The 16,433-nt window shown below is 40.0% G+C and overlaps 1 protein-coding gene across 27 annotated transcripts in view; it reads right to left on the reverse strand.

Annotated features, from left to right (window-relative positions):
- RBFOX1 (RNA binding fox-1 homolog 1) overlaps window positions 1–16,433 on the reverse strand; it is a 2,443,894-nt gene that overhangs the window by 1,281,753 nt on the left and 1,145,708 nt on the right. For all 27 annotated transcript variants that reach the window (XM_048868136.2, XM_048868129.2, XM_048868132.2 and 24 more), the window contains one exon: window positions 13,239–13,301. In XM_048868136.2, coding sequence (XP_048724093.2) covers window positions 13,239–13,301 — 63 coding nt within the window. Of the gene's footprint in view, window positions 1–13,238; window positions 13,302–16,433 lie in introns of those variants that run through there.

The following is a 16,433-nucleotide window of genomic DNA, read 5'->3' on the forward strand; positions in this document are numbered from 1 at the left end:
GCCGGAGGCCCCCCCACCGCGTTCTTGGGCGTCTGGGTGTGGAGGCTATGGAACTTGGGGAGGAGGGAGGTTGGTTACAGAGGGGCTGCAGTGGCAGTCTGTGCTCCAGCTGCCTTTGCTGCAGCTCAACCATACACTGGAGCATACTGGTTTGGTCCTGCAGCAGCCTCAGCATTGAATCCTGCCTCCTCTCATCACGCTGCCGCCACATTTGAGCTTCAGCCCTGTCTTCAGCCCGCCACTTACTCTCTTCAGTCCACCACTTACTCTCTTCAGCCCGCCACCTCTCCTCCCGGTCATTTGTGCTTTCATGCACTCTGACATTATTTGCCTCCACGCATTTGTCTGTGCTCTGTCAGGGTGGGAGGACAGCATGAGCTCGGAGAACATTTCATCGCGAGTGCATTTTTTTTTCTTTCTAAGCTTCACTAGCCTCTGGGAAGGAGAAGATCCTGTGATCATTGAAACACATGCAGCTGGTGGAGAAAAAAAAAGGGACAGCGATATTTAAAAAGACACATTTTATAAAACAGTGGCTACACTCTTTCAGGGTAAACCTTGCTGTTAACATTACATACATAGCACATGAGCTTTTGTTACAAGGTCGCATTTTGCCTCCTCCCACCGCGTGACTACCCCCTCAACCTTCCCCCCTCCCTGTAGCTAACAGCGGGGAACATTTCTGTTTAGCCACAGGCAAACAGCCCAGCAGGAATGGGCTCCTCTGAGTGTCCCCTGAAGAAAAGCACTCTATTTCAACCAGGTGACCATGAATGATATCTCACTCTCCTGAGGATAACACAGAGAGATAAAGAACGGATGTTGTTTGAATGCCAGCAAACATACACTGCAATGCTTTGTTCTACAATGATTCCCGAGTACGTGTTACTGGCCTGGAGTGGTAAAGTGTCCTACCATGAAGGACGCAATAAGGCTGCCCTCCCCAGAAACCTTTTGCAAAGGCTTTACGACTACATCTAGGAGAACCGCAAATGCCAGGGCAAAGTAATCCTTTCACATGCTTGCTTTTAAACCATGTATAGTATTTTAAAAGGTACACTCACCAGAGGTCCCTTCTCTGCCTGCTGGGTCCAGGAGGCAGCCTTGGGTGGGTTCAGGGGGTACTGGCTCCAGGTCTAGGGTGAGAAACAGTTCCTGGCTGTCGGGAAAACCGGTTTCTCCGCTTGCTTGCTGTGAGCTATCTACAACCTCCTCATCATCATCATCTTCTTCGTCCCCAAAACCTGCTTCCATATTGCCTCCATCTCCATTGAAGGAGTCAAACAACACGGCTGGGGTAGTGGTGGCTGAACCCCCTAAAATGGCATGCAGCTCATCATAGAAGCGGCATGTTTGGGGCTCTGACCCAGAGCGGCTGTTCGCCTCTCTGGTTTTCTGGTAGGCTTGCCTCAGCTCCTTCAGTTTCACGCGGCACTGCTTCGGGTCCCTGTTATGGCCTCTGTCCTTCATGCCCTGGGAGATTTTCACAAAGGTTTTGGCATTTCGAAAACTGGAACGGAGTTCTGATAGCATGGATTCCTCTCCCCAAACAGCGATCAGATCCCGTACCTCCCGTTCGGTCCATGCTGGAGCTCTTTTGCGATTCTGGGACTCCATCATGGTCACCTCTGCTGATGAGCTCTGCATGGTCACCTGCAGCTTGCCACACTGGCCAAACAGGAAATGAGATTCAAAAGTTCGCGGTTCTTTTCCTGTCTACCTGGCCAGTGCATCTGAGATGAGAGTGCTGTCCAGAGCGGTCATAATGGAGCACTCTGGAATAGCTCCCGGAGGCCAATACCATCGAATTGTGTCCACAGTACCCCACATTCGAGCCGGCAACGTCAATTTAAGCGCTAATCCACTTGTCAGGGGTGGAGTAAGGAAATCGATTTTAAGAGCCCTTTAAGTCGAAATAAAGGGCTTCATTGTGTGGACGGGTGCAGGTTTACATCGATTTAACGCTGCTAAATTCGACCTAAAGTCCTAGTGTAGACCAGGGCTTAGGTTTACCTCAGTCCCTGCAGACTCTCAAGGTAAACAAACCATCTCGACCTGCCAGCACTTATTCTGATGGCCCGGGAGCCAAAGTTTGCTGATCCCTGAATTATAGGGTCGGTTTATGAATGGGTCATAAAAAATTTCCATTTTTACTTCTCCATCTTGGGGGGAGGGGTTGACTTATAAACAAACCGGCTTATGATCGACTACATACGGTACATCTTTTAGACTCGTATTTTCCATGCTTGGTTTCTGCCAGAGGCTGGTAGTTTTTATTTTCTTTTAATACACAAGATTGAACCCTTTAAAGCTGTTTTTGAATTATGGGAGAATGGGGAAAAATACACTTTCCCCATTGTTAGTTCTAACTACACTTCAATTTCCAAGCAAAAATGATTGGAGTTTGAAAACAGAAACTCAGTACAGACAACCCCTACACAAGGATTATTGTACATACTTGCCTAGGCTTAGGGAAAAATTAAAATAAAGAGATTGGAAAAAAATCAATTGCTTTGGGATCACCTGCTAGGATTTTATCAGAGTTTAGTCAAGGCCCTAGTGTCTCTTTGTACTCTAAGGTCCCAATCCTGCAAATATACATGCACAAAACTTTACTACTGTGAGTAACCCACTGATTGTTATTGGGGTAGTCATGTAGCAAAGTAAAGCATGACTAAGGAACACATTCTGCAGACACTGAAGCACATCGTAGTTTTTACTCACATCAGACATCATACTGAAGATGATAGGACTACTCACATGAGTAAAGTTATTCATATGTTTTAGCTGTGTCAGTCCTACACTACATGTTTTTTTCTGAAAACAATTATAGACACTGGGATAATTTTCATGAAAGAATCTAAGACTGAGATTTTTCAAAGGTGTTCAGCAGATGTGTCCACCCACTTCACACTGATTTTAGGAAATTATGAGACTAAATTTCCTACCCTAAATTTCCAACTGAAATACACACAGAAGAAAATTTCAAAAACTGCATTAACATCAAAGACAGAAGAAAATTCTGGAGATTTAAAAATCTCTCACAAATCTTACACTTTTGAGGTCATCTATTTTTTAATTTAAGCTGCTTCTGTAAAATTCTCCAAATTCTAACTCTACATTAAAAGTAAATTTTTCTAGCTTTCTCCATTGACACAAAGATCACCATGTAAACCAATGTACTAGTACTCTGTTTAAACCAGCCTTTTACAAAATGGCCTCCTGCCAAACAGCAGCAGAAAAGGGGAAAAAGAGATCAGATGAACACTTGTAAAAAGTTGCACCTTAGAGCAATTTGACTTTCTTAGGTAAAAACTTAAGTCAGAGCACCATCCTGTATCCTGTGCTTAGGGGCCATTTTGGATGGAGTTCAGGCTCATTATGGAGAACACATCCTTTGATTCCAAGGGGAAAGGTGAAAACTGCTCACTTAGAAATCAACCTCCTGCTGGATGGAATTACTAGGATGATAGCCCCAAAAGAGGCTGTTCACACCCATGCCTCCATGAGGCTTAAATGGTCATTAATAAAGAGAGTAGTAATCAGTGGCTGAAAGGGGGTAAGAGAATACCTAGGGGCTGTAGCCAGATCCTATAATGAATGCTAGTTGGTATTCAACTAATGAGAGGAGTGTCCCAAGGTTCTTGTTCCTGATCAGACACAACAGAGTCAAAATTGAGAAGTTTAATATCTTGTATGGCAAGGGCACCTGCACAGAGAGCAAAACACAACTGCAACCACATTTATTAAAACAATTAATAGAGACAAGAAAACTCCAAACCACACAAACAAATAGTAATAATAGAGTGTTGGAGAAATCTTAAAGGTTTTATTCCTTGCATAGCATATGCTCATAGACTTATATACTCACACCCCTTTCTTGGAGATATGGTGGTAAGAGACAAAGCGGCAAAGGATCACCACTGTCTATGGTATGTGAAATGGGTCCGATGGTCCAGATCCCCAATGCCTGATTATAACACTAAAATACTGAAGGGAGGAGGGGTAGCTAGCTTTTTCATTTGGGTTCTTGCTTATATAGGACCTGGGACTCACCATGAATATTATACAAACACCCAGCCTCCTCTGTCCATATCCAACTTCCTCACCCTCATAATACTGGGATGCCTTTCCCTGATAGGCTAGCGTATTAATCCCTATTGACTCATTATCATATTGCTAAAGCAAATTTGTGGTTAGACATCTACCAGCAATCCTATCCTAAAATATCCAAGCTTAGTATCAGTTCAGTATTCCTGTGGTTGCCTAGTCTCATTTTATGCCAACTTTTCTCTCATGCAGGTTTTTCCAAGTTCCCCAAAATCTAGGATGACCGTTGGGTCACTTCATCTGTGCTAAAGGTCATAGGCTATGTTTCACTTACGCTAACTTGCTTACGCCAGTGCTTTACAGGATGCAGGCCTGGAGGTTCCATGTGTTACTGCTAAGTAAAAACAGGCTAAGCTGGTCTTAAGGGCTACAGGGCTCATCTAACATCCACTTAGGACAAAGGACTGCAAAAGAGAAACCATTAATTGCTATTGAGTGATATAGCAATTACAAACAAATATAGACCATTTAAAACAATATTTCTCACATGTGTATCATCTAAAGTATGAAATAATTCAATCAATATCAATTATATTTATATAGTCTCCGTATCTATCAGGGCACTTAGTAATAAGTGAGTATACACATACATACCCCTCAAAATTATAAAACACTGCTATATTTCATCAAACTGTATATGAGATTAAATAGAAAGTTTCTTGACATTTCTGTAGAGTAAATGATTCAACAATTTGCTCATGAGTACTTCCTTAAGAGGTTTATTGTTGGTCTATTTTGACCTCTGTAGTACAAAATAAACTCCAAGTGAAGCTGTATCAGTAATAATATCAATCAAGTTATGCAAATGAAGGTTTTATATCATGGTTTAATAGCCAATATCTGACAGGAAAGAGTGCATCTTTTTATTAGCCATTAAAATAAATGCATACTACGTTACTTGAATCAGACTGGTTGCTTATAAGTCAATTTTCTCCCAAGTGCACTCCTTGAATATTATTTTCTTGATAGCATCAATAATTAGAGATTTGATCAGTCTTCTATAAAACTTGCTTCATTTAAGGAGCAGAATTTAAAGTATCCAACATTATCAGTGAGCAAGGATAAACTAAATTTCAAACAAACACAACCTGCACCATGAGAATCTCTCCCTTAAAACAAGCTAATCCTATGAAACTGACTATTAAACATATCTTTATTTAGGTTTAATTTATATTTAAGCAATTATTTTTATTGGTGCTTCTCATCCTCACTGTTACACAGAATTTGTATCAACTGTCTCTTCTGCAGGAATCCGTGGTTTCTTTACAGCTGCCTGTTATATCACTGGTGGCAAGGCTGTTAAGACAGTTTGTCTCAAAATGTACAGGATCCTCACACAAAGCAGATTTTACTGCCTGGAATCTAAAATTCAGGGGACCAGAAAATATAAAAGTTTGACAGCAAGCTCTCTTGATAAGACTCCCCTATCAGGGGTCAGGAGGAATAGTTTGGTTTTGATACCTGAGTGGCTGAGCAGTTGACCTACATGCCACATCCTGACCCACAGCACTTGTAAAAAAGATAGTAAAAAATCTTTAACCTGGTATAGTGAAGTAGCTTGCATTAGAGCATGTGGACTGTGCAGATCTAAAATCAGTAGTACACAGCAATTTGATCAGAGCATGATTTGGAGAGAATGGCAAACCAATCCTTTCCTAGTATAGCCAATCTATTTTATTTTTATTTCACTGGGTCATTTAGCCATGTGAGACACCACTTGTGATATGGTGAAAATCAAAAGTTTCTCTCACACTGACTTTTCTTCTTCTGCAGATGTGCTCGTAAAGCTCTGTTCCTCAGGGGCCTGGCAAAGCAAGTATCATCTTAACAGGGAAGGAGAAGAAAAGCAGCAGGTGTAGAGGTAAATGGGCTCCTTGATTCTAGGTACCCAGACCAAAGAGGATATGTCCAAGGTTGAAATACAGTATATGCTGATAGGAGCCAACTAACATGCTGGTCTCAGATCTCCTTCATCTAACAAGCATTTGGCCAACTGCTCCTTGAGAGTGCAGTTAAAACATGTTAGCATACCATCTGTTAAGGGATGGTACAGTGATCTTTGTGTCCTGCTTTATACTCAGGGAAGAACAGGACTCTTTAATCAATCTCATTGAAATTGCCTTATATGATTATGTCATGACTCAGGTAGGTCATGGCCATAGACATCCCTTTATTAATGCATTAGCAGATGTAAATGCTTGTTGATTCTGTAAAGGATACAGGTTTATGTAGTTAGTGAAAATATCCAGAATCATGAAAACAGAATGGCTGTCACTAGGAGTAAGAGGTAGTTCCATAGCTGCTGGTGGACTTCTGAAAAGGTTGGGAGTCCATAGTTTTGAGATGTGCAAGTGATCCAGCACACAGACTGAAGTAAATTTAACCCACTGGCATCACAAGTTCTCTCAGCAAGAGAGAACCTCACTTATTGTTTCACATATTTTGTATTAACTTTGAGCCAGTTAGGGTGTTATATAGATTGTATGAAATGAAACATTCTGTATCTCATATTAATATAAATTGTTATTTCCTAACTGTTTTCCATCCAACCATCTCTGAATGTGTGTTTGCAAACTGTCATCCCATTTAACTTTTTACCTCCACTGTCCCACATGCTTCATAAGCATAAAGTAAAGTCAATTTTATAAATTATGGCGTATCTTATGGGATTGCTATAAATTTCCAAAGGGCATTGTGCTTACTGATTGCTTGTAGGATGTGCAGGAAATCCACAATGTGCATAGAACACAGGCCTGACTACACACTGACCTGTTCCAAATTGTTATTAATTAAGGCAAACAAAACATTTAAATTAATTGGATTTCTACGTCCATCATGAATAATGGTAGCGGGTCCTACTAGTTTTAGAGTAAGACATTTACTTTCATAAACTATTAGTAAAAGTTATACAGTGCCTGAAAAACAATACTGTATCTTTGCTAAGGGAAACATTCACCCCTACCCCAAGTCATGACCCGTTAAAGATGAGAAGAGATCAGCTTGAAGACAATTAAGCTTCAGTTAGCTTTGAGCTCTGCTGCTAGTACTTTACTGATGACATTTAATGTTCAATGTGTTACCAGCCAGCAGTGTGTGTGAAATTCTATATTGGTTTTCATTTGTTAACAGCCAAAATAAATAATAATAATTATTATTTTGTTTAAACAGAGAAACATGAGAGAAAGTTTGGCCTTGTCGCTAAAGCAATGGCTTTGGACTCCAAAGATGTGGATTCAATTCCCAGCTCTGTCACACATTCCCTCTGTGACACTGGTCAAACCATTTAATTTCTTCGGTACTTAGGAGTGTAGATCTCACTGAAACTCAGTGGGACTTAGATTAATACATGCCTAGGCTAACCTCTAGAAATTAGACTTAAGCGCTCAGCATTGCAATGCCTAACTGATTTAGAAGCTTAACTCATTTCTAAAGGGATTTAGACACTTAGACATCTAAATTCCATTGACTGTCAATGGGCTTTAGACTCCCAAGTGCCTTAATCCTTTTTGAAAATGAGATTTAGGTTTCTAAATCAATTAGGCACATGTAGGCTCAATCACATTATTCTCTATAAAGGGCAACGGGTGGCTACAGTAACAGGGGATGCTCAGAGAGATAAGAAACTACTAGGAATGAGCAGGCTCCAGCCGAGATTCCTGGGACAGAGACTCCAGCCAGGTATGGCCTGTGAGTGGCTTCCTGAAGCACAAAAGGTCCCAGGCAGCAAAGCCTGGGAGAAGGGTGATCAGAGACTACAGCAGAGACTCTTGGTATATGGAACTGAGGCTACAGGCAGTAAAGGTCAGGGAGTGACCCAACAAGAAGGTAAAACAAATGGATTTTGTTTTGGAAATTTAAATTTTACTCTTGCATTTATTTTATCCAAATAAACCCAGATCTCAAGAAAGCCTGTTATGAATCGGGGGGAAAAGGGGATGTGTGGAGTTTAAGAAGCTCCTTGAGGGGAGAACTGAGGAAGGTTGCCTGTAGCATGACCTCCAGCTACAAGGAGCACTCAGGAGGCAAATGAACTGAATCAACTTACTTTGCTTTTAGTTCAATGATAGACCATCAATTTGAGGATGAGCTCTACAACAGATTTACACATGGGTCCTGAGATGACTCAGGAGTCTGATCCTGGAACCAGAGATCTGCCCCCAGTAGGTACAGACATTTCCTGGCGGATCAGCTGCCTGCTGGGAGAAAGTTCTTCCTTTCTCTTTCTCTTTCCAGCTTTGAAGGCAATACGCTTCTCCTCGAAGCTGGCCACAGCCTGATGGAGGATGTGGTGCTACTGACATCGGTTGGTGGCTTGCTCCTCCCAGGTTGTGATGTCCACATCAGTTATCTTGAAATACGCTTTCAGTGTGACTTTGTAGTGTTTCCTCTGACCACCACGGGATCTCTGATCATGGGTTAGCCGAGAGTAAAAGGCTTGTTTTGGGAGGTGAGAGTCTGGCATCTGCAATATCCAGCCCAGCAGAGTTGGTGTGTGAGCATCATTGCTTCAATGCTGGTGACACTGGCTTCACCAAGGATGTTGGCATTAGAGTGGCGATCTTCGCACTTGGTGCGAAGAATATTCCGTAGGCATCATTGGTGGTACCTCTCCAGAATCTTGAGGTGCTGTCTCTAGGTCACCCAGGTTTTGCATCCATAAAGGAGTGTCGGAATAACAATTGTCTTATAGACCTGGATCTTGGTGTCCTTCTGTACGTCACAGAAGGACCTACGGAAGGACACCAAAACAGTTGAGCTGGCTACCTCAGTAGCCAGCTTTCTCAAAATGCAAAAATTGACAATGAGATCCAGCGCAGGATCCAGTGCACAAGTGCTTCCTTTGGGAAAATGCTCCGACACATTTTGATGGATTTTATATTATATACCTTAATATAGTGGGGATCAGAAATGCACATGCAGGGATACGTGCTCTCTAGTACGTAAAAAATGTCTACACAAAGTACTGTAAATTTGATAACACACCAATAAAGCCATTTACTGCAATATGGTTGGCAAAACCATGTACCACAGCACAATGCATTCTGGAGATGCAGAAAACCTGATAAAGGGAAGTACATTGGTCTTATCTCTTTGAAAACATCTCTAATCATTTTATAGACCGTGAATATAATTTTAGTGTTGTGTTTCAATGCTGTAAAAACCTAGAAAAGTAACTAGACAGACTCCCTCATCCCCCTAGTTTCTATAGTATTTACTGGAATGATAACAGAGATTTGTTCCACAGAGCCTTTGTTGAAATTTCTTTCTTAAGTTTATGTCACTTGCATAAGAATAATTGGCTTTAGGTGAGTGAAGGGTATAGGGGCAAAACTTTACCCTTCCAACCTGAAATTAAGATGATGCAGTAGCAGCAGCATATAATCCCTCCCTGCCTATTGATATTCCCACATTGAGAGTTGTGAGAGTAGTAATTGCTCTTCCCCTTCATTTACATGAAGGATTACAGTCATTGTACATTGCACAACTCACCTTCTCTAATGAGTGACCTATGAGGATCCAGTCAATAGAGCCCTCAGCTGCTTGTGCATATTGAGCATATAAACATCCCGGCATGTCTTAACTGTCCCTGAGTTCCCTAGAAAGTGTTAATGGGGATCTTAAATTGATGTGGAGGAGCTTTTGTGGACTTCCAACACTTGAGCGAATTTCAGCTTAAGACAAAGAGAAGAGAAAGGATGTTCTTGGAGTTAAAGCACTGGACTGCAACTCTATATCCAGCCCTGCTACAGACTTCCTCTGTGACCTTGGGCAAGTCACTATAAATTTGTCTATGCTTTAGTTTCCTCTTTTGTAAAATAGAGATAATAGTACTTCCTTTGTCTGTCTAGTTTGTCATCTCTTTGGAACTGTCTCTTACCATCCTTGGTAGCACCATGTTCAATGGGATCCATGTTTTTTCTGGAAACTCTAGGTACTATTGTAATACTAACAGAAGACCCAGAAGCTAGATATTACCATATGTTATCACCTACATTAATCTGCTGTGTGACTGCATTGCAGAATTAGGACTTAAAAACAGGGATTTTACTACATTTGAACTCTGTAATTTATATTTGTCTGTAAAATTGAAGTAGACAAAAATACTTCATAATAACTATCCATAGAAAATATTAAGTTAAAATGAATAAATTGCTTCAAAAATATGCAACACAAGCTCTACTGGTAGCATTATGCCCATTCTTTTGATCCTTCAAGCAAAAATTAATGTCATTACAGACAACTCTATTCTTGTGAGTAACTCTGAGCTTCATTCGTATTGATAGTTTAAGATCCTATTCTAAATAATGGAACAGGACAAACCATTTTATAATCAGTAATGTACTACATGTGTATACCATGTCATGGGTGAATAGGGCATAACGCCCAGCCATATGGTGTATTTAGGAGCCAACTCATCTACATAGTCTGTTACCAGGCAACATGCTGGACTTTGGTCTCAGCTCAATAAAAAAAAAAAAAAAGACCCCTTAGCCCAAGTAATTGATTGATATTCATTGTGCTGGTGAGATTATGCTCACAAGGGAAAATAATACCATTCTGATCACAGAGATCTGGCTTCATTAAACATTCCCAAAATTCCAACTGAGTTTTCTTTATTCTTTATTGTTGTACACTATAAATCTCTGTTAGCACGTTGGAGGGGGATTAGTATTTTTTTCTAAAACTGCATTTGTAAATATTGACATATTATATCCATGGACAAATTAATGTCAGCTTCCTCACAACATTCCGCTAATTATCTCTGGGACCACTGTCTCCCATAGGTGAGAAACTTCAGCCTCCTTCTTGCATTTGTACTAGAATTTTTCTAGCAGAAACTGTCAATAGTGTCAAATCCAGCTCAGAGCTGTTGGACTGTTGTGTGATAGAAACGACTGTTCATGACAGACAAAAAGCTAAAAGCAACAAGCACATTTAGAACAACTAAATTGATTCAAACCTGGCCTCAAGATGAGCAGCCGTTGCTTCATCCACTAAGTCATTCAGGTTTCCTGAAATATTGAAATACGACTTCAAAGACATTATGGGGAAGATTTTCCATGTGGTGCACAAGGGAATTAGGAATGAAATGCCTTTTATTACTAAAAAGGGCTGTATGCCTAATCCCCTGAATGACATAAAATTTAGTAGAGCCACTCAGCTACTAATACTGATATATCTGAAAGCTAAAGAAGAATTTGGTCTGTTCTCCTTTCAGTGCACAAGTGTAACTCCTCTTTACTTAAGGGGAACTACACACACCAATTGAGGGCAAAACTGCTTACTTGTTTTCTGTTAATTCAGCTCAATTTAGAATGTGTTCCCCAGAACCATATGCAGTGTATCCTTGTCCAGCGGTCTGGAAGAAAAGGGCTTCTTCCCCGCCATAAGGGCTTACTCTGCAATTGGAGAAGAAGAGGAGGGAGGAAGGAAGGATAGGGTTTACCTGGAGAGAGCAAGGTGGAACTGGAAGCAGCTGGACCTGGGGAGATGGGGAAGGCACTGATCTTCCAGGTGACGGGAGGCACGTGGTACTTATACCATAGGCAGTTCTGGAAAAGTCCTCTCTCACTAGGATTGCGCTAGCAATACCCAGTTCTCCACACAGGGAATCAAAATAGAACCAAGTTTCTTCATGATCCACTGTGAGCATTATGCTAGCCAATTTTTTTCCTTGGGAGCTGGCAAGGGATTTTTCCCTCACCACCAGACTAACCAAGGCGGGGTGGGTTTTTTTGCCTCCCCCACAGTGAGGTGGGCAGACAGATTAGGTTAACATGTCACAATTTAGTAACTAAAAATTGTGGCAGATATCTATCCAACAGAGATATTCATTATGGAAAGAATACAGTGATTAGACAAGAAAGACTGGAAGAGGATTCAGAGGTAAACATCCCTTAGGGAAGCTGGGGGCAGGGGGGCACAGGACTTCTAACAATAGGGAGCCAACACCCCACTCCTTTTCAGTGCCCCTTATACAAGGGGAGGGCAACGCAGCAGGGTCCCAGCAACGGGCTGGCTGGGACCAGGGTGGGAAGGAAGATGTCTGACAGGAGCCCTGCTGCTGGAAATGCCTGAGGACACAGTGACCTGCATTATGCAACCTAATAAAATCACATCCGTTGCCTCCTGCCTTTCTTCCAGACAGTGGCTCTTGCAGCCTTCAATATGGAGCTGCTTCTGCAGCATCTTAATAACATTTAACATTCATTACACATGACGAAGACACCAAGTTGTGGGATTATTTTTTAAGTAGGAGAGGATGCACTAAAATAATTGCAAAAAAGAAAAGAGATATCACATTATAAAAGAAATCAAAAGATCTACCTTGACTCATTTCCTAAAATTACTTTTTCTATTACATATTAGTATTTATTATTTACTAGTGAGGTATAATAAATTCCTTTCTCGTAAAACAAATCCTCAGCAGACATGGTTCACTAAGCACAGTTAGCATCTATGTTCAAGATAAAACAAGATATTTCAAGTGAAAAAAAGAATCCTAAACATGAAAATAATCAATGATTTAGAAGAGATAATCACCATGCTTGTGCCAAATTATTACAGTTAATTTTTAGGTCAGGAAAAAGTAAAAAATAATTAACACCAGAACACTTTTATATATGCCCTAAAAGCCAGGGGGGCTTAATTCCTCATATTTGCATTATATGAACACTTGTACAACAAAAGTAAAAAGGAATTGGTCCTAGATGTCTTAAGGGGAAAAAGTGGCTGAACTGAATAATGTATACACAAAAGCATTTCTTTATGCTTTTGAAGTATCATCCAAAGGTAGAAAAAATAAGACACAGTGACATAACCTTAATGTGTGAAATGAAAATAAAAGAGAGAATATATATTGTTTTAACCTGTGGCCAGGCACGGGAAAAATAATTGATTAAATAAGTCAGTTGCACATGATTCCACTGTTTGTTATGGATTGCACTCTACTCTATGCCTTGTACTTCTGTTCTGCATGACTCAAGATGCACTATTAGCTAGAACAAAATGTGAAGACGAAAGCCTTTTCTGATTCTTTATGATTACAGACCTGAAATCTCAATCCTGCTCTAGGGCCTAAACAATATAAGTACAGGGAGAAAAACAAAACAAACAGTGGTACTTACAGAAAGAAGGCTTCGCTCATGAAAACTGAAGGCACCACTTGCATAGGGCTTCTGTGTGATTTCCTAAGAGAAACAAAATATATTTATTGGGAAGAAGAAATTAGTTTGAGATTTTGTGTGTTTTTTTAACCCTCTCCCCTTTTTCACATTGTCTTTCAAAATAGCTCAATAATCTTAAGGACTGCACAACCACAAAATGGTTTCTTTGATCCAAAAATATTTTAAGAGAGTATATTTATTTTCCAGGAAAATGAGGGAGGGAGGAGAGTATAATTTAATGCACAAAGTACATTTTATATTACATTTATTTATTTCTCTCTGCTATTTGATAATGAAGTCGTATAAGCAAAAAGGCTGTATAATCTTAAAACAATTTTAAAATTCACAATAAAAGAACAAAATCAATAACACATAATTTGAACTTTGGTACTTTTTCATGTGAGCAATAAGGAAAGGCAGTGTGTGCACTGTTGTGCTGTAACTGCTTCCTTTAGTGTACTGCAAAGCACAAGACAGAACTATGATTATGACCTAACAATGCCTGACAAGTGTTTTATTGTGATTATAAAAGGGATTTGGGTTAAGGGGAGTGGGGGGAATGGCAGACATGCTTTGAAACTTATTTAAAGCCTGCATTCTAAGTTAGCTTTACGATTTTATCTACTCTGAGTGGTTACTGTACATAATCACATAGCTATAACTCAAACATTGTGATAGTTCAATTTCCTGGTGTAATTTTATAACATATATATATTTTCTTCATGTAAACATCTTAAAATGACAATTAACTTTTTCTATACTTTTTCAGTTGTACAACTCAAGAATTTTTGTGAAAGAAAAATGAATATAAATAAAGAGAAGAACAAAGCTCTGGATCAGAGGACAACTGAAGCGTTCCTTGCTTATACATAGCTATACATTAAAATAGGGTGACAGTCTACCCCATGCCACCTTTTTATTGATGGGAATGTGGTGGCAGTTAATATTTTACTGAATCATTCATTGTATTCCAGCAGTTATAACATGCTCAGCCATGCTTTTCATGACAAAAGTGCGTCCCTATATATAGTTTTCATTTCCATATGCAATCTGTATTATGTGCTCTCTAAAATTAGTATTCTTATAAACACAAGCACTATATGCATGTTGAATCTATAGCAAATCTATATATCACACAAATACTTTGTATGTGAAATCAAATGTAAAGATTGTTCATTCCCCAAACCATTCAAAATACCATAAGTGAATGCAGTGCATAGCTTCCCATAAACATTATTCCTTTCAGACAGAGTTTCCCTGTTTTTGTTTGTTTGTTTTTAAGATGAGAATTCTGTAATCCTTGTCTAGGGGTATCCTTCCATCCTATGTTCTTCCTCTTAACACTCTTGTAACCACACACCCGTGTTAAAATAGTTACATTATACTGATCGTAGCTAAACATACCTCACCATATGCTACCCACACCGTAGGGAAACAGAGAATTCCTCAAAAGTTTGCTGATCTAAAGCCAGTACACCATAAAAGATCCTCAGTCTTGTTTTCCAAGAGGACATGGAAGAGACATGGCATACTTGTGGGAAAGTATATGAGCCACATGGAGGAGGCAGTGTTTCCATTGATCTCTACTAATTATGCTGCTCAAAACTGAAGTTCTCCCTGGCCATGGAGTTGGTCACAATGCAGAGAGAAGCACCCAAAGAGTCTGCAAGGACAGCTCTCCATCCACGGTGACATGGAAATTGCATACTATTTTGAAACAACAAGCATAGCTGATCTGCATAATACAATCTAGCTAGTGACCACCTCATGCAATTTTTCAAGGCTACCACAGAAAATTATCCAGGTGCTTTGGTAATATTGCATGAATAACCTATCATATATAATTACATTGTGCATTTCAAGATCTCAAATGAACAAAGATATAAATGTATAATTTGTAAACTATGCTTTATTTACCATTCAATTATTCAGTATAGTATGTAACCACAAGTAAACCACCTCTTAGTCACATAATTGCTCTGTTTAGTAGCATGAATTACATCAAGGAGCATGCTTTTATTTTGTGAACAAATTTATTTTCTAGCAGCATCTGGCTGCGAGTCTTTGCACAAAAAATTAATCAGCATGTATCATGAAGCCAGGTCACGTTATTTGTCTGTAGGGATATATCAAACCACACCCCCAAACTTATTAGGAACTTCTATGAAGATGAAAAGAGCAGTATTTGAGGAAACTCAAAATATACTGGCATTTGGTTTTGTGTTTTATTTTTCATTGCATCAGGAACCATATCAGGGGACAAAACAATAAGCAGAATGTCTTGATTTGCAATTCCCACCATTCAGGAACACAAGCATTATAATTATGGGAAACTGGATTGGACCCAGCATTGCAGTATCTGGGAGCACTGTACATGGCTTAAATAGTGGCAACCCACCCCCAACCAATTCCCATGCATAAGAAATTCATAATCTGCAACTTCTCCTCATAGCCCCCAGCCATAACACCTTAAAAGGGAAAGCAGGGAGGACATTCAGCATAAACTACTAGATGATAGAAGAAACCAGCCAGCGCGTAAAGAAACGTTTGGTCAAATAGACAAGTTTTAAAGCATTTTTGCAATGGGGCAACTTCTGGCCTGTGGTGAATTTCTGAGGATGTCAAGAGGTAAGGACATACTACTGAGGCTGCCCTGGCCTCAACTCCCTTGGGGCAGTTGCCTTAGGCATTCCACACAAGCACAGATTGTACTGCAGCAAGAGTCCGTCTAGGTCATTTACAGCTTGGTACATAATCACCAGCACCTTGAAATTTCATGACCTTGCATTATTTTGGCAACTTAAGTGGTTCCCTTAGGAACTATAAAAAGGCCAGAGTAAACATAGAAATGAATACAAACACGAATACGAGAAGCACAAATACTAACATGGGCTCACACATCTGGTGCTTTGCATCTTCTCCTAAGCGCAGATATAAACGATTGAGTCTGGTTTTAATTTTAGTTCACTTCTAAAATGCAATTAGACAATGTTGTCTGTTGCTGTAAGTTAAAAGTCATACCCTTCAGAGAGCAGCCAAACACAGCAAGCAGTGAGCTTTCCCATCATTATACTCCTAACAATATTACTCCTATTTTGAGGCTTTTTGTTTGGTCTCAGTTTAATTTCCTGTCAGCCTTACAAGCAATTTCTAATG

Source organism: Caretta caretta, chromosome 10 (assembly GCF_965140235.1).
Source record: "Caretta caretta isolate rCarCar2 chromosome 10, rCarCar1.hap1, whole genome shotgun sequence".
In the NCBI taxonomy this organism is placed as follows: Eukaryota; Metazoa; Chordata; order Testudines; family Cheloniidae; genus Caretta; species Caretta caretta.